The 19477-nt window shown below is 29.0% G+C and overlaps 1 protein-coding gene across 1 annotated transcript in view; it reads right to left on the bottom strand.

Annotated features, from left to right (window-relative positions):
* The window catches only part of LOC113386970 (dual oxidase-like), a 186136-nt gene that overhangs the window by 9453 nt on the left and 157206 nt on the right, over positions 1 to 19477 (bottom strand). Inside the window, 7 exon segments of the mRNA XM_026624728.1 lie at positions 583 to 957; positions 2999 to 3308; positions 6049 to 6252; positions 8301 to 8597; positions 13525 to 13680; positions 13750 to 13922; positions 16712 to 16934. Coding sequence (XP_026480513.1) covers positions 583 to 957; positions 2999 to 3308; positions 6049 to 6252; positions 8301 to 8597; positions 13525 to 13680; positions 13750 to 13922; positions 16712 to 16934 — 1738 coding nt within the window.

The raw sequence follows: 19477 nt of genomic DNA, 5'->3' as shown, positions 1-19477 counted from the left end.
AAAGACATTGAATCTGTTTGCCTTATTTTACCCCGCCTATGGGTTGAAACAGACCAGGTGAATTTTTTTTGAAAAATCGCAAAAAATACATTAATACAATGATGACTTAGCTTGGAGTTTTACTGCAACATAGTCGTTGTTTGTTCGATGTGTTATTTGTTGTGATATAATTGGTTTGATTTTTACAATATGATTGCTCAAAGCTAATTTGGACCTTTGTGCCCCGCCCTATTTTTTATAACTTACATTATAGAAAACAAATTTAGAATTTATAAAATTTAGTTTATGTCAAATATTTTTTAATAATATATATCTGCATAAAATAGTAACACGCATGCTCGATATTTTTCAGCATTTTCAGGTTTCAAATTCTGAATACAGATACTACATTTGAGAAAAAAATTCAGTACAAAACTTCATGCAAAAATGCTAAATACAGATGTCAAATTGAGAATAATGATCTAACAGTAAACAATGCAGAACAATAAACTACTTACAACACTTCATGCAAATGCTTCAGGATTAAAATCAAAACACAATGTCAAGCAATACATATAATGTATTATCATTTATCCCACTTACCGGTGATTGTTTGAAACATCCAAAACGAAATGTCTGGCTTATAATCCGACGTGAAGTGCACTTCTCTGGTCATACATTTTAAATGTTCGACGGGTTGAGTGGACACGTGGTAGAAATTAACAATATGCCCAACGGTGTGCAAAAGCGAGAAGAACAGAGCTGTGCAGGCAGCTATTTTATGGAATTGCACGTGTGAATCCAATGGAATGTACTGCTGAACCGCGAATTGTTTCAGTTTCGTTATCAGATTCCTGGACATCGTGAGAAGTAGCAGAGAGTAGCAAAATGATAGAGACGCCGCGGAGCCTCGGGTTATGGCGATACCGACGCCCATTATGTGCCGTAAATCGGTGTGCTCGGCCATAAAGGAGTAGTCTGGAATAATAAATTTTATTATATTAAATCGTAAATAATGTACACTTTGTTCTATGTATTAAATGATTTGTATCTCAAGTCGCCAAAAATATAATAATGTTAAAAGTAAAATCTTTGTCTCATGGCCAATATCTATTTTAGTATATATCATTTGAACAGCTGTAGAATTGCTATATTTGATTTACTAGCCGCACCTCATAGTTGTAGACCGTAGGACCATATTAGTTTAATAATTGTCTTGTATATTAGGAGTTTATTTTCTAATGAAACTTGTTATTCCAGGCCTTTAACCAATTAAGTTGCCTACGTGCCAGTTTGAGCTGCCGGCGCTTCTTAATTTTATGTTTATGTTAGTCTCCTTCCTATCCAATTGTTTCCAGATATTTAATTACATTGGGTACAGAAACATATGTTTTCCAATATACGATTCAACGCAAAACACAAAACTAAAGTCATAATTAGGCGTTAAACTGCAAAAACGGAGCAAAATAAAAAATCAGTGACAAAATCTCCGATCTAGTAACTTTTGTGCATGATGATTTAAATTTTAAAATTTCTGTCGTTTCTTGGCCCTTTTCATATTAAATAACCTGGAAAATATATCTGCAATGTTTCCTTTTATCTTTATTGGGTCTCTTTTTGTAAAATCCAACAATAATCTTCAAATATATTTTCATAAACTGTAAATATGTTTGCCGATTATCCAGAGGTAATAGAGAATGAATTTGTTTGCAGATTACTGTTGCATTCTACAAAAAGAAACTCAATAAAGATGAAAAATGCGTTGCAGAAATCCGTTTCACAGGTCATTTGAGGAATTATATATGCAATAAAATTACCAGATTGGAAAGTTTATGTCTATTTCTTATTTTTATTCGTTTTTTGCATTTTTACCCCCAATTTTGGCATTAAATACGTATTCAGCATTAAAAAGTTCATTGGAAAATATATATTGCACATCCAATACAAACAACTTTATCATTTTGTAGATCTGTGTTTACCATGGAAGGACAAAATCATGTTATATATAATCCAGCCATAAATATAAACAAGCAATTAATCAAATAACTATTTCATGAAATAAATTCATAAGCGCGAGTGATAAATTAAATTCGATTAAAAAGTGAAAAATAATTGATGCGTTCTCTTCATTCCGTGGTTATAATATAAAATATGAATTGCGTAGTTCAAAAGTATCTGTACAAATAATATTATATTAGTACAATTTAATAAAAACAAGTGGATAAATTTAATTATCAGCAAAATGCAAAATATTACAGTTTTGTAGATATTCCCAATAAATCGCATTATATTGATTACACATTTTATAATATGGTTGAGCAATAAATTCGAAAGCTTCGAATTGTTTTATTTAAATATCATATTTAAAATCATCAAAATAAGTGTTCAATAGCATTACTAGTAAAAATGAAAGTATTTTGTACTGTACTTATATTTAACTTTAATATTTTGATTTCTAGTTTGTTGCTTTTCCATTCACCAAAAGAATTCTGAGGATTTGAATCAGGAATTTGAGAGACTTTTTTATGAATAAACAATATATCGTGCGCAATAGAAGAAAAAAAAAACTCACAGAAAAAAGTACCGAGTTCAAATCATGGCACTATATGTATAAAAAATCGATAAAGTAAACTAGCATACTTGTTTGAATATTGAATTGGATAGAATATTAATTATTATTCATGAATAAAATTGAAAAAAGTATGTGAAAATCAATATGCAGAAAATTGAATAAAATAGGCTCTAGGTATGTTAAAATAGATATATAAAAAGTATATAAACATACGATGAATAGAAACTTGAATTGAAATGTTATAGAATATAATAAGTGGCTAAATTCCTACTAAAATTTACAAAGAGCTCATGCAGGAACTTTGATTACTGAACAGAATATTCAGTATGTAATTGAAATCATGACCAAGGTTACGTCGACACATTTCATTTACTTTTAATATCGTCTGTCAATAAAATGGAAAGATCAATAATAAATAATATGATAGCGTGACAATTTCCTACTCACGAATAAAACGTTCGACAAATAGAGCTATCGTTATCACGTAGAATATGAACAAATAGAAAATATTCTGTCTGTTCTCCTCCAACAAAGTGGTAAGGCAATCCCACTGTCGTAGAAGATAAGGCCTCCTCTTTTCCATGGCTGGCTCAATATGGAAACTGGTCATACGAGCAACATTCGTGGAAGTGTCCAGGAAATTCTGTTTGGCACCTTTGCAATCTAATCCAATTGCAACGAAATCACCTTTATATTCTTTCATCATTTGCTTGAAGTCGACGTATGTTAGGGAATCTTTGTGCTCTAAGCCAGCATCCTGAAAATATAATGCATTAGTATCAGATTATTAATGACAAAGGAATAATGTTGTTTGAACCATAAAGCTTTCTGGAATTTTTAGTTTTACAAACAAATGCAAGATATATATTTGATTTGTTTGAAGCATAGAGTTTACTGTGAAACTTGTTTTTCTTTCGATATTTGAATTTAAAACATTGAATAATGATATTATTGGATTTTTTCTTTAAAATTCAATTATTTTACAAAATTTAAAACTTCTTGAAATATGTACAAATTATGTAAATTATAAAAAATACAAATGATTTTTATACATAACTGTCGTTGTTCACATTGACCTTTAATGTTTCCTGTATAAATTTTTTTTTGTTACAATTTATTTTTGTTACTTCTGTATATAAAATTCTTATTGTTAATGATTACTTTTTTGAAATGCTGATGATTAAATATTATAGTAATTAGATAATAATTATATAATAGTCTCTTTGAAGTTATGCTTGAAGTTTAACACCTACTGTAATAAGAATAACACGTCTGAATAAGATGATCTTCTGATTGAACTGAACGTAAAATATATACGATCTATGAACTTCAAAACAAGTTTATGAATTGAACTACCTTCAGATAGATTTAACAAACTTGATGATTTAAAAAAATACTGAATGAGTAAAAGGAGACATTCAAATTACTTATTATTTTAGAATTAATATTGTATAGAGTTCGACATATTGATGCAATTTTACAAAAAATTGTAATAACTTCATAAACGCGAGTGATAAATTAAATTCGATTAAAAAGTGAAAAATAATTGATGCGCTCTAGTGTTAACATCTTCTAAATCTATTAAATTTTATGATGTTATTAAATAACGCCACTAAGAACGACAAAAACTAAAAAGCAATATTAACAGATAAGAAAGTGCTTCTAAAAATGGTGATAGTAAATAACTATACTGATAATTTTTTCGTTATAATAACAAGATATTCTTTTTTGATTTTTGCTGCATTAAATTCTAAAATATAAATAAATTTCATAATAATTACTATAATAAGTTTGAAACTGGCTCACATGGTATAGCATATAATATATGCTTATAAAGAACTTTTGAACTTTTCTTATATAAAATATAATATATAATATATAAACTCTATAATCTGTTATTAAAAAATAAACTTAGTAAACTTTAATATCTTTAGTTATATCAGTTGCATTTTGAACGTCATACTAAAATAATACTATTATAAAACAAACAGTGTTACTTTAAGATGCTTTACTCAATTTATTCACGAAAAATTTAATAAAATGTAATTAATTTATATAAAATTATTAGAGATAATCACAAACGGAGCAAAACTTTGTCGGCTCTGAAATTTGTTTTCATATAATCAAGCGTATAAAATACTTTCTAAACCCAAACTCAATATATTTCAATTTTGATTGTACAAGGATCATAAAAAGCTCAAAAAGAGAATGTAGGTTTATCTAACAAATAATAGATAATGTATGTAAAAAATAATTTAGGGCATACTTTGAAATGCTTTACTAAATTTATTCTCGAAATATAGAATAAAATCTGACCGATTTATGAAAAAATATTTGGGATAATCACAAACAAAGCAAAAACTTTTGGTAATTTTGTAATATGTTTTCATAAAATCAAGAGTTAAAATACATTCTAAACATAAATTTAATATATTTCAAAAAATTATTTTACAATGTTGATTGTAAAATCATCACATAGAAAGCTTCAACAAATAATGTAAACAACTACAACGTATATCTAACAAATAATAGATAATGTCTTTCGAAAAATCTTTATAATTTTGGGCCAACTTTATAAAAAAAATATTATTTTTAAAATTTTAAATTGTTTATTTATTAACTTTCCGTAGGGTAAGTTATAGTAATCGCAAAAAATCGAAAATTAAAATTTTGGAAGCTTGAACAAATAATGTAAGTTTATATAAACAACTATAACGTATATCTAACAAATAATAATGTCTTTTGAAAAATCTTTATAAATTTGGGCCAATTTTATAAAAAAATATTTTTCTAAAATTTTAAATTGTTTATTTATTAACTTTCCGTAATTTTCATATATTTTTACATTTCAAAGGTTTCTGAACAATTTGGCATATCTTAGAAAAAATTGATGTATGTGTGCGTGTGTGCATTTTTTGTGTTTGTATATGCGGATATAATTTTTTGTTGATTTTGAAAACACGGATCAACCAATTTGGATGATTCAAAAAACATTTGATCCTTATTGATGAGGGATCGTGCTGATTAGTTTAAAAAATATCTAAAAGATCAATTTTTTTAAAAAAAAATTAAATTTCTCAAATATCTATTTTTTTCAAAGTTCTAAAAAATAAATCATTTTTAAAAATTTTAATTTTTGGTACGGGAAGTTCCAGTAATTTGCCTTAAGGCACAATGCCATGCATCACTGGTTTACCATTTAATTATAAAAGAATATGCGTGACCATTGCCAGAATTTTATTCGCTTCCGACGTTCTATAAAACTGGCAAATAATGCAAATATAAAAATGTATAAAAAGCTTTATCTCACTCCTAAATCTGTCTAAAATGTCTGCTCCTTTCATTTCAAACGAACATATATAATATCGAATAAAGCTTTTTATAGATCATTTCGCCCTTTCATAGCAAACTCGTTTTATGGTTATAACAGGATCCATGTAACGTGAACTGTGCTCTTAAAAGCGTTTTAAATAAAATAAAATAAAATGATAAAGTACCTGGAACATTCCATCTATGAGCTCAGTAACTTGATCATCTGATAGACTGGTCGTCCGAGCAATTTCCACCAGAGATCGCAGCATCTCGGAAAGTTCTCCTTTGTCGATAACTCCGTTGCGGTCATTATCGCACATGTCGAATATTATTCGGAGTTTATCCTCGGTTTTGCCGCGTGAGAACAGAACAACTGTGTCTAAGAACTCCTGCAAACAAAGTTAAGAATAGCATTAGTATGTACATAAATAAACCGTTCGGATCTAAAATGATCACAGATTAATTTAACCCAGTTTTTTTTTTCTGATGATAACTAAGAATTTTGAGTAAAGAACTTATCTTTTTTGATTATATGAAATTTTTTTTATACCTGTCCTCAAAGGGACAACAAGTAAATCTGCAGAATTAAGAAAATTACTTCAAAAATATAAAATCACCTGACCAATGACAGAGATTTTAAAAATTGACTCATTTTAGTGAAACATCAATTTTTAAACTTTTCTAATTTTGCCATGGGCAAAAAACTCTTCTTATATTAATTATCATTTCACATTAATTTAAAAGTACTAATACATTCTACTTGCACAGATCGACTGTAATTAAGTGATGAAGAAGATAATTCTGATGTGTTATTTTGAGCACTACCAGGTAATCAACAAGTTTCAGAAAAAAATGAAAGTTCAACCTAATTTTTATATTAAATTTTAAAAACAAGATATTACTGCTCCTTCAAAAACAAGAAGATAATTCTGATATGTCACTTCCAACACTACCAGGTAATCAATAAGTTTCAGAAAACAAATGAAAACTAAACCTAACTTTAATGATAAAATTTAATAACAGGATATTACTGCTCCTTTAAAGACAGGAAGAAGATAATTCTGATATGTTATTTTCAACACTACCAGGTAATCAACAAGTTTCAGAAATAAATATGAATGAAAGCTAAGCCTAATTTGTATAATAAAATTTAAAACCAGGATATTACTGCTCCTTTAAAAACATGAAAAAGATAATTTTGATATGTTACTTCTAACACTACCAGGTAATCAATAAGTCTCAAAAATAAAAATAAACCTAATTTGTATAATAAAAATTTAAATACAGGATATTATAATTAAAAGATAATACTAAAACACTATCGATAAACGTTGAATTTATGTATAATTCTACATAAAAATTAATGGATCAAATATTTGCAAACTAGATAATTGAGTATTCTTACCATAGGCGATATAATTTATTTGTTAACTCTACTTTAATTATATTATATATAATAGCATATTAGCAAAAATTGTATTTTAAATCAATAATTTATTAATATGTAGAAATATATGTAAATTTAAATATATGTAAATTTCCTCTTGAAGTCTATTGAAATCGTTTTATAACGAAACTATTTTGTATCGAAAATCTGCAAAGATAGAATTAATTTTAGTTAGTACCGAAAAAAACTTATTTGGTGAACCCTGGCATAATGCAATTTCTCATTCACATAAAGATTGATTTGCTAGGTGTGGATTTTCTGTAAAAGCTCTAAGTACTTATTCTAATAGAGCAAAATATATTTCGAAAAAAAACTTATTTCTTGAAAACAGAAGACATACGGTTTTTGAAATGAGCAGCAGGTACTTTTCCTAACAAAGTAACAATTATTTTAAAAAAAAAGTTATTAAGTGAAAAATTTTATATAGTCAGAAGGAATGCAGTTTTTGGAATGAGATAATATTCGTATTATTTTATTCAATGTAGATTAGTAAGTAATTAAAAGGAAAAAATAAATTGTGTTAATTTTTATTAATTTTCAATATATTTCATCTAAGCATAGTAGTTATATAATAGGTATATTTTGCGGAAGTGTTGAGTAATTTAGTATGAATATCTTACCTATATTTTCTGAATAATTGTATTTAAGTTTATTATGGACATAATAAGTTAACGCTATAAAACAAATATTGGATGTCAAAAAGATCATAAGTAATTTGTGGCTTAAATTGAACATTTAAAACTCGAACAGTAATAAGCAAAATAATTAATATAGAATGTCTATAAAGATACTCAATTTTTATTCTTTTCCAGTTTGCAAATATTTGATTCAATAATTTTTATATAAAAGGTGAGAAATAATACAAATCGGCGAACAAAAACATGTTAATTGTTAATTTTTCTCCAATATCGTCAAAGTCTATGAATTCTTTTGCTTTTTATAATAATAAAGGATATCTTGAATCCTTATATAAATAAATCAATTACTAACCTGGAACGAAATCCTGCCATCTCCATCTTTATCAACAATATTAAACATTTTTCTAACAAAAACGGCATCCGATTTCATGCCCAAGGCGCTGGCGAATTCTCCCTTAGATAGTGAAGTCCTCATCACGGTGACGACTTCTCCATCTGCTCCGCTGCCACCAGCATCGTCCGACCTGCGTCGTCTCTCACCAGGACGAAGACCGAAGGTGAGAGCGTACGCCTCGCGGAAGAAGTGCTCGAGTTTCTTCTGACGCCTTTCTCTGGTTTCGGCTTTGGCAAGTATCATGTCGCGCATTTGCTAGAAGGAAGAAAATTAAATATTTATTTATTTATTTATTTATTTATTTAAATACATAGCCCACAGATTTCTCCAAGAGGACACAAAAATACAATTATTTTACATAATGAATAACAATTAAAATATATACAAAATTACAATATATAGTTAGTAACATAAAATTCTTAAAATAACATTACATATAATGCAGAATGTAATAATATTATTTATAAACAAAATAAGATAAAATAATGAGATATTTGAAAACAAAATATAAAGGTTAACTTGTGCAGATGGAGATTATTTGATTAGGTGAAGTGTTGTGAATATCTATTTCATTATTAATTGAGTTAAAGTTAGAGGACATAAGTAAAATTGGCGAATTTAAGAGAGAATTAGATTTAGGGAATATAAGTGGAATGCATGGTAATAAATGAACTTAAATAAAAATGAGGTTATTTATGTTATAATAGGCCAATGGATTTTATACGTTAGGGTTGAGCCCTTGAGACAAATGAACACTTTTAAGTGAAAGAGTGGTATTAAGAATGAGAATTACTGCAAATAATAATGTCGAAGTAATGGTGACATCTGAGGCAAACGTAGACAAATATGCTAGGAAAGACCTCCTAGACTTGCGTTACATAGATAGAAAAAGAACAAATGGCACTTATTAGGAAAAAGTTATAACATAGAAGAGATAATCATAGCATCCACGATGTAATGACTAATGGCAATTGGCGACAAGAGGCAAGAAAAAAGCGAGGAATTTAGTCGGTATTCAGTCGGTACGTCAGGCAGGATTGAGCTCGACATACCCGATCAAAAATCTATTCCTGAGATACGTAAACATATTTTTTTCGTAAACTTATTATATCTTATATATAAAATTCTTCTGTAACAATGTAAGTTTCATTAGTCCTCCTAAACTATAATTCGGATTTTCATGAATCTTCCTGAAGTTTGTTCGGGAAATTTTCTAGAATGTTTTGATTCATAGAAATATACTTAGATTGTAGAAATAAATGAAAAAAAATACAAAAAACCGCTTATCATTGTTTAACCTTTAAAATATAAGGCATGGTTTGACATTAAAAACAAATGACAACTGTCATTGGCCAAACATTTCTATTCACTTATAGGCTAAGGCAATATTAAAATATAATAAATTCATGATTATAAATAAGGAAAATGTAATGTCTACATTATTATTGCCGAAAAGCAGCTGAGATGTGCCAAAAATTAAATTAATATAAGATGCAAATAATATAACATGCGTTTGACAGTCTGCGCATGCGACCGACGCGCACGGCGAATCGTGTTCTCAACGTCCGCGTGGATTGCTTTTGCTTGCACTAATGTTGTCTGCGCACTTTGCGAACTGATTTGCCGTACGAATTCGTCAATGGGGGCGAGCCATAAGTGATTGCGCTCAAAAATATTCAATTTGCAGTCGTTTTGCCTCACTATACTAAGTCACAATACAAAAAAAATTACTTATTCAAAAAATTATTTAGAAGTTACATTGTGTCAAAAATTCATATGGTTGGCATTTTGAACGGAATATTTACTCAATGAAGCGCTTTGGGTCTGAACTTTTTTTTACTGTTTTCCAATTCGTTTGAAATTTTGGAATTAGGCTCATCTTACTCTCAAGTTCAATAGTGAAAACAATTTAGACTCCTTTGCACTACCCGGGCGGATGCCCTTTCTTTTCAGTGGTGTAATAACGTTGGGTGTGGATAAAAGAGCTAATTATAAGAGAAAAATGTTTAATAATGTTTTTCAAAAAAGCACATACTTTTCAAGTTGGCTACTGAAAATTTGTTTCTTTTTTGCGTTTTTTATCAATAAAAATAAAATTATATCAATAAAAATCCTAATAAATCGCTATCTTACAGTGTCCTAGGAACAATATTAAGTTAATTATGAAAATGGGTTTTTATAGTTCTCCAAATAAGCTTTAAAAGAAAGTATTTCTTTGTGTGTAAAATGAGTGAGCTATCATGCAATTAAAAGATGCATACAATGTTTTTTTTTCATTTAAATCAAATAGTTTATGAGTGCCATTTCCACCAAAATTAAAAATAATCGTTTTCCATCTAGATTTTCAAAAAACTCATGATTTCATAAAAAAATCCATTAAAAAAAAACAATTTCTCACTATAATATCTCCGAAAGAATACGTATAAAAGTATATATATGAAAATTCAAGGTATTTTTCAGACTAATTATTGCTTTTTATTATTTTTTGTTACACAAATATTGATAGAGTTCTAATTGTTTAAAGAGTGCGCGGCTATCCAACCGGAGTGTCTTTCGAGCCCTTTAACCCTTCGCCGTTTCAAAATAAGAGAAGTTACGGTAAAATTTATGATAGAGAAAGTTGTAGCTTATTTAATCACCTTTAAAATAGTATATTACAAGTTATGATAAAATCAGAATTAAAAAAATTATAATCCAATTAATGCGGGGGGTGGTGACGAAATGCAAATTGTTTTCACTTCTGAACTTTAGATTAAGATTAGCTGGGCATACGCTTTTTTCCTCTCCATTTACTGCAATAAATTTGTTGATAGTAGGTTGAATAGAGCACATGTGAACAAAATTTGACAAATTAATTTACTTCAAATATGAACTCAAGTAATAATGTATATTGAATTATTAGTGTGAAAAATGCAATTTAGATCTTAAAATACTAAAAGCCAGTTAAAATATGGTACGAAATTATAAAAATTGTAGGCAACATTATTGAAGCAATTATTTTGGGTAGAAAAATCCAAGGTGATATTGTACCTTGACCGCATGCTATATATTAATTTTTTCTGAATTTGTTATACTTTTTAAAAGATTTCAATTTTCAACACGTGTATCTATGCTATGACAATAAATACATGGTGATAAATTTAGAAAATCAATGTTTTAGCCGTGAATAAACAAAAAATCATTCATTTAAACATCCACATCTACAGGCATGTCTAAAAATATTGTATAACCTTTAAATTCAATAAAATAAATTGAGTTATTAGAAATAAATTTGTTCTATAAATCGCAGTGTATAATTTTTAATATATAATTTTATTAAACATATTTTAATATTTGTTAAAGGGATAATTAAAGTGTTAACTGTGGGAATTGAGAATAATCATTTAATTAGAAACAGTACTACATTTAACATCACTCATATATTGGTGTAAATAGTAACTCGAAAAACAATAATGATTATTTTTAACTGAACGGTATAAATATTAGTATAGGGTATTAAAAAAACGTAGAGGTGGGTACAGGACAACGTCTGTCGGGTCATCTAGTATATATATATATATATATATATATATATATATTGTATAATTCTGAATTTGATGTTGACATATGTATTAACAAAGTCTAGTAATCGGGCACAACATCAATAAAAAACATGAATTTCTTTAAAAAATTATTTCAAATCCATACGTTTCGGCTATAATCCTAGCCGAAAACTATGATATGGTCTGCTATCATAGTTTTAAATTGTCTTGAATTTTTTTGAATTGTGTTTAATTTAAAAACAATTCAAAAAATCCAAGACAATTTAAAACTATGATAGCAGAGCATATTTATACTTTAAAAAACAATATGAACTTTTATAACCCGATTGTACTGCACTTTGAACAAAATTTATTCAAACAAAGAAGGATCTCTTTTTTAACTAATTACAGCAATATAATAATAAATAAACGGAATGAACTTAACACACTGTGCGACACAAATCTCTTTTATTTAGATAGTATTTCCAAATTTATCACAAAACAATAAAAACGACGCGAAAGGATTCGCAATTCGTTCCACACATGTATAGAATCTTGGTAAAAAATATTTTTTAGAAAGTCCTTTCTCCATTACATCTTCAACCAGTCTACGAACAACACACTATCCAATTGTGATTTTTTAAATTAGTAATTTGTGAAAATATTGTGTAATTACAAGTTTAATGTTTATAATACATAGTGTAGTGCATGACCATATCCTGATATCATGGATTATTAAAATTTTCCAATTTAACACTAAGATTAACTAAGTGTAAGTACTATTTACTATTTTATTTCTTCTTTTCACTTCAATTCAATTGTTTTAGTTTCTAATTTTATTTTTAGTTTCCACTGAATGAAGTCTAGGATTATAGCCGAAACGCATAGATCTAAAATCAATTTTTGAAAGAAATTCATGTTTTTATTGATGTTATGCCCGATTACTAGACTTTGTTAATACATACATACATACATACATACATATATAAATATATATATATATATATATATATATTTATATATGACAAAATAATGAATGAAAGCAGCAAAATATATAAACATTTTTTACTTTTAATTAATGTAAAATTTAATTACAGAAAGTTTTTAATTAAGCTCAAAATATTTTGTAATTCCGCTGACACTGACAATTTTTCTAAATGGTAATTGCAATTAATTCTGGGTAAAAAGCTAAACCGACAAATCAGACATTTTCCAAGCATAATTAGTACATACTAATTATTCGCATCGCCATAGGATATGTATCCAATAATTAAATATGTTATATAAAATTATAATTATCACTAGATGCTGGAACAGCAACATGTTAATCAAAATAAATAAAACTTTTTAATGAGGATAAACAAATTAAATGTTGAGTCACTGGGAATGTTATTAATTAAAATCAAATCAATTAAAATTATTCTGATTATCAGATATAAAAGTGGTGATTCATGAAAAATCTGATTTGATATAATTTATGTTAGGCATCTAAAATATATCTGAAAAATATTTTTTATAAAACATCTACAGTTTTTACGCGTTCGCTAAATATTAGGGTAACAAAATTTTTCATTCAAATACTTGTCAAATTTATTTATACAATACACATCAAATATACTAATATATTCCTGATATATCGATAGAAATTTTTTTTCTCTTACCTGAATACATATTAAATGCTTCTTATGTGAGAGAAGAAAGCTTTCTAGTTTTGAAACAAATTTTCTCCTAGATCCTAGAGAGTCCAATTCTAATACTAAATCGTGGTCCCTTGGGATTCGCATTAGTAAAAGCGGCTTCTTGTTGTGGTAGTTATCCTAAAACAGTCATTTATTAAAAATCAAATATAAGAAAAACATCATCATTTGAAACACTTGACCAAATACCTGTGATTCTTCAATCGTGACCGAATCAACATTTTTAAAGCTGACTGTTCTTAATTTTTCTCCTTTTCGATCCACAGTGTGCAAAGCAGCTTCTGGTCCAAATCTGACTTTTACCAGTCTTTTGTGATTTGCGTGAAGCCATTCTCTGACTATCATTTTATCCACAGAACCACCTTCAAATAAAATTAATAATATTGTATTAATGCACTATTGCTAATTATTGAAAATGTTTTCAACGTGTTGTACATAATTTTCATTATGAGAACAAAGACAAATTGGATTGAAGTGATATAAGATAAATTTGCACAATAAATTGATGTAATAACATAATAAATTTTTATGCAAGTGGCATTTTACCTTATGGCAAGTTGCAAAAGAAATTATATGATAACTTTTAGAATTATGATGATATAATTTTCTAAATATGAAATATGTTTATTCGTCTAGATTTTCCTAATTAATCAACCCTTCGTAGGACTATGATATTCTAAAAAGTTTTTTGACCATTATACTAAATTTCACCATAATCATACTAAATTTCACAAAAAATGAAATAAAAGAAAGAAAAATTAATTACAAATATAATAATAATTACAGAAAAATAAATGAGAAAAAAATTACAAGAGCTAGTCAGCACGATTGTTGCCAAGTGTTGTTTTTGGAACAGGATTCTATTTCAAGTTCGATTTAGGATTTTAGGCGAAAACTTGAACAAAAAATTTTGCACTTTTCTGAAACTGTAAGTAGGAAAACGACTAGGCCAATCGTCTCTCAGAACCAAATCCTGGAATTTTTGGGTATCATCAAATATTTTTAAAATTCTTGAAATTGGTTCTGCCGTTTTTGAGAAAAGTTTCATAAAGTCAAATATTTGCACACATCAATTAATGTCAAATGCTTGCACACATATTGCACATACACTTTAAACAATTCAGGTATCAAACAATTCAGAAAGACTTGAGCGTACACAAAAGCAGCAAAGGATTTTTGAGAAAAACATAAACTACTCCTTGAAAGTTAATAATCAAGATCTTGCAATAATACAATTAAAATAGTTTATACATAGCACTTTTTATCTTTAGAAATATCTTAATTTGAAGCTAATTTCCTATATGTAAAGAAATGCATTTGCAAATTTCAGCTTTTATTTCTTTTTTCTCGATTTTTTTTTAAATTATAAAGCTATCAAGTATTTTGTCATTATACAATCCTGATTAAATGAGCACACTTTTGACGGAAGTTGCCAACACACCTTAGTACATCTTATTTTAAAGAAATGCTTTTAATATAGACCAATTTTAAATAATTAAATCCATAGTTCAACGAGTAGACTGAATTCTAGAAAACTTAGAGGAATTGTATCAATATTATTATCTGCGGTTCTAAAAACGTTACTTATAATTTTGGATCTAGAACTTAAATGAACGAAATAATAAAAATTAAGCATAATAACCAAAAATTTGCCATAGTTTCACCAAAGCTGTACGCTCATGATTCTCAGCAATATGAAAATTATTTGTTTTATAATTTTTTTATGAAAGTTACGACCAATACTATCACTAATCATAGGCAAATATAAAACCAAACAATGTCCACGGTTGTTCCAAAGCCCTAGCTGTCAAGGTCATAATTTTTAAACTATATGGAATATTTTTATCCTATTTTTTATAATAGTTACGATCAATACTGTCACTACGTTTCAGCTTATCATTGCGTTCCAAGACACCCTGTAAAATAGCCAAATGTAAAACCGAAAAAATAAATATAAAACATTTTTTATATGAAATTCTTAGATAGTTATGATCAAAACTATCACCACGTTTTGACTTCACGTTGCGTTTTAGGACATCATGTGTATTGGTCGAATGTTTATTATAATTATATTTGAACAGCGATCAGAACTTATGGGTTCTATGAGCTGTTGTGATTAATATCTTACAAACTACGTTTGTTTTATTACAGATGGCAATCCAAACAGTTGTCACATCTCTGTATGATAAATTTTTTATTACAATCTCTGTAATAGGGCAAGTATTGTGCAACAATGCCAGGTGAGGGCTATTTTCACTTGGAAACATATTGCTATTTATATTTCCAAGTGAAAATCGTTGTCACTGTTGCTTGACAACAGGCTGCTCGAAGTGGGTATTGAACCCGGGACCTCTGAAACAAGTCCCGTAGCTCTTAACCGCTTACCTACGGACGAGCCCAGGTCGAATGTTAAGCCGAAAAATTTATCAAAGCTCCAGGTTTCATTCAAAAGCTCATGATTTTCAATATATATGAAATTGACTTGTTTTTTGTTATCTAATTTTTTAATGATAGTTACAATCAATACTACAACCCCGTTTCAGTTTGACATCCTGTATATTAGCCAAATGTAAAACCGAAAAATGCTTACAGTTTTATCATAGTTCTAAGTTGCCTTTAAAAGCTCATCAGTTTCAAACTATATAAAACAATTTTTATATGAAATTCTTATGATAGTTATGATCAAAACTATCACCACGTTTTGACTTCACGTTGCGTTTTAGGACATCCTGTGTAATGGTCGAATGTTAAGCCGGAAAATTTACCAAAGCTCCAGGTTCCATTTAAAAGCTCACGATTTTCAACATATATGGAATTAATTTGTTTTCTAATTTTTTAATGATAGTTAAAATCAATACTATAACCCCGTTTCAGCTTGACGTTTCGTTTTATGACACCCTGTATAATGGGCAAATATAAAACCGAAAAGTGGCCACAGTTTTACAAAAGCTCAAGGTTGACTTTGAAAGCTTTTTTTTTTTGAAAAATTTTTCTTAATTTTTTATGATTGTTACGATCAATAATAAATTTCAGCTCAACGTTGCATTCCGGGATACCAACTATAATTAATATCAAACCATAGATATATAAGTATCAAACACAGAAACAATTTTTACCTCGAACTAAAAAACAATTCAACATAAGATAATACCTTTTCCTTCGGCTTTGGATTTCAGCGCCTCTTGTCGAATCTTGAGTCTCCTCCGTCTCCTGTTCTGTAACTTGATGACGCCGTAGCCGGCCGCGGCGCATAGGATGGGAACGAAGCCCAAGAGCACACAGACGTAGATGTAGGCCAATTCGCTTCCCTCGAAGTAATCGTATCCGCGCAGGTATTTGCAGGGCTCTAATAGACTGGCGTTCAGCTGGGCGGGCTGCAGGAGAGGGAAACAGTTTTATCATTAAATTGGCGGCTAATGCAAGATCGTGTTACGGAAAGAAAGAAGGAAACTGATATTGTAGAACGTGTAGAAAGGTTTGAGTTGTTTGAATAAGTTGAGAATGGATATCAGGTTGTAGTAAACACTCGGTTATTTTAATGGTGCACGTTCTTATCTACATAATAGAAGAGTATTTCTATATATAGTATATTGAAAAATTCGTGCTAATCAGTAGGTTGTCGAAAAGGTGAGATAATATTTCAAAATCGCGTAGAATTTTTGTAGAAGCGTAATTTAAATAAAACAATGGACGGTAGCTAATGCGTGAAATGTCAAAGGTTTTTGACAGATGATGTTCAATTACGTTTAGTAGGATGTTTTACGTGAATATTATTTAATTATGATTAAATTGTAGGAAGTAGTTTTGTTTGTAGTTTTATTTATATACAAAAACGTTAGTAAACGGGCCGTAAAAAGGTCTAAATAACAAATTTTTGAAAGACATAAAAAAAGCACATTTCTACAATGATGAAGTAGAAGGCAGCTTACTGAACGTAGTCAGATAATTGTTCGTTTGATATGTGTTATTTGTTGTGATATAATTGTTATGGTTTTCATTGTATAGTTTATATATGCTCAAAGTTAAATTGGACCTTTGAGACTCGCCCTGCTCTACATATATACTTTTCATTAAATTTACTTTAATTCATCGAATGTTACTTGAAACTTTTCAAAAAGCAGCTCAAAGAAGAAATACTTAATTCATTTTATATCTCTCCTCGCAGAAACTTGAAAATGTTGTATAATAGTCTAAGAGCCAGTGAACTATTTGATTAACCTGTTTTCTCAAAGCTAGAATTTTTTTTAATGATATTTTATTATCGGTACATTAAGAAAGTGCCGGTCTGGCAAGCATTTAACGATTGCGTCATCATCCCTCGAGTTTTTGAAAATGTAAAAAAACTCATTTTTTTAACTTGCTTTCACAAGGCTCAAATTTTGAGGAAGTATTCTTGTAACTGTTCAGAAAGCATATGTAGAAAGCCAGACCATTCTGACGATTGCAAGGGTCTGCCAGACGAGTACATAATAGTCACGACGCGCAAGGGTGTGGGCGCATTGCCATACATGATCGACTAATACCCTTGTATTTGAATAATTTATACGCCATTTTGAAGGTCATTTTGAAAACATCCGATATACCAAACTTTAACTTTGTATCTCACCTTATGGCCGAGATATCATTGAAAATATGCCAAAGTGGCCCCTTTTTCAAACTCAATTTTTGGCGTAACCATAAAAGATATCGAAAAAAAATTACGTGATTCTACTCATATTGGCTTGGGCCGCTTAATGTATAGTAATATATGCTAAATAATCCTTTATTATAAGCTAAAAAGAATAAAATAATTTTTCAATTAATGTTTTCGGATAGTGCGTTTTGTTCAATTACTTTCTTATTAGCGTTATTCGGAAGCCTATTGTTTTTTTCTTTTAGTACTGCAAAAATTGTTCAAATCGTGGAACACATTGAAAAATTGAAGAAACCAGAGTTTGTATACCCGCGCGTAACACATTGCGCACTGCTATCCGAAAGAACGAATTCTATGCGGGCTACTATTAGCGTTACGCGAGGTGTACTGTGCATAGAACTCGTTCGATCGGATAGCAGTGCGCGATGCGTTACGCGCGGGTATACAAACTCTGGTTTCTTCAATTTTTCAATGTGTTCCACAAATTTGATTTGAACAATTTTTGCAGTACTAAAAGAAAAAACAATAGGCTTTCGAATAACGCTAATAAGAAAGTAATTGAACAAAACGCATTATCCGAAAACATTAATTGAAAAATTATTTTATCCTTTTTAGCTAATAATAAAGGATTATTTAGCATATATTACTATACATTAAGCGGCCTAAGCCAATATGAGTAGAATCACGTAATTTTTTTTTTGATATCTTTTATGGTTACGCCAAAAATTGAGTTTGAAAAAGGGGCCACTTTGGCATATTTTCAATGATATCTCGGCCATAAGGTGAGATACAAAGTTAAAGTTTGGTATATCGGATGTTTTCAAAATGACCTTCAAAATGGCGTATAAATTATTCAAATACAAGGGTATTAGTCGATCATGTATGGCAATGCGCCCACACCCTTGCGCGTCGTGACTATTATGTACTCGTCTGGCAGACCCTTGCAATCGTCAGAATGGTCTGGCTTTCTACATATGCTTTCTGAACAGTTACAAGAATACTTCCTCAAAATTTGAGCCTTGTGAAAGCAAGTTAAAAAAATGAGTTTTTTTACATTTTCAAAAACTCGAGGGATGATGACGCAATCGCTAAATGCTTGCCAGACCGGCACTTTCTTAATGTACCGATAATAAAATATCATTAAAAAAATTTCTAGCTTTGAGAAAACAGGTTAGTCAAATAGTTCACTGGCTCTTAGACTATAAGTTCAGTAGTATTATTTACAATTATACACAAAATCCAAAATCCAAAAAGAATCTGAAAAACTTGAAACATAATCAATAA

Source organism: Ctenocephalides felis, unplaced genomic scaffold (assembly GCF_003426905.1).
Source record: "Ctenocephalides felis isolate EL2017-DRISC unplaced genomic scaffold, ASM342690v1 CF-g0.4_SCAFFOLD_03571, whole genome shotgun sequence".
NCBI lineage: Eukaryota > Metazoa > Arthropoda > Insecta > Siphonaptera > Pulicidae > Ctenocephalides > Ctenocephalides felis.
The sequence above is the reverse complement of the archived record's forward strand: the minus strand, read 5'-3'. Positions and strand labels throughout refer to the sequence as shown.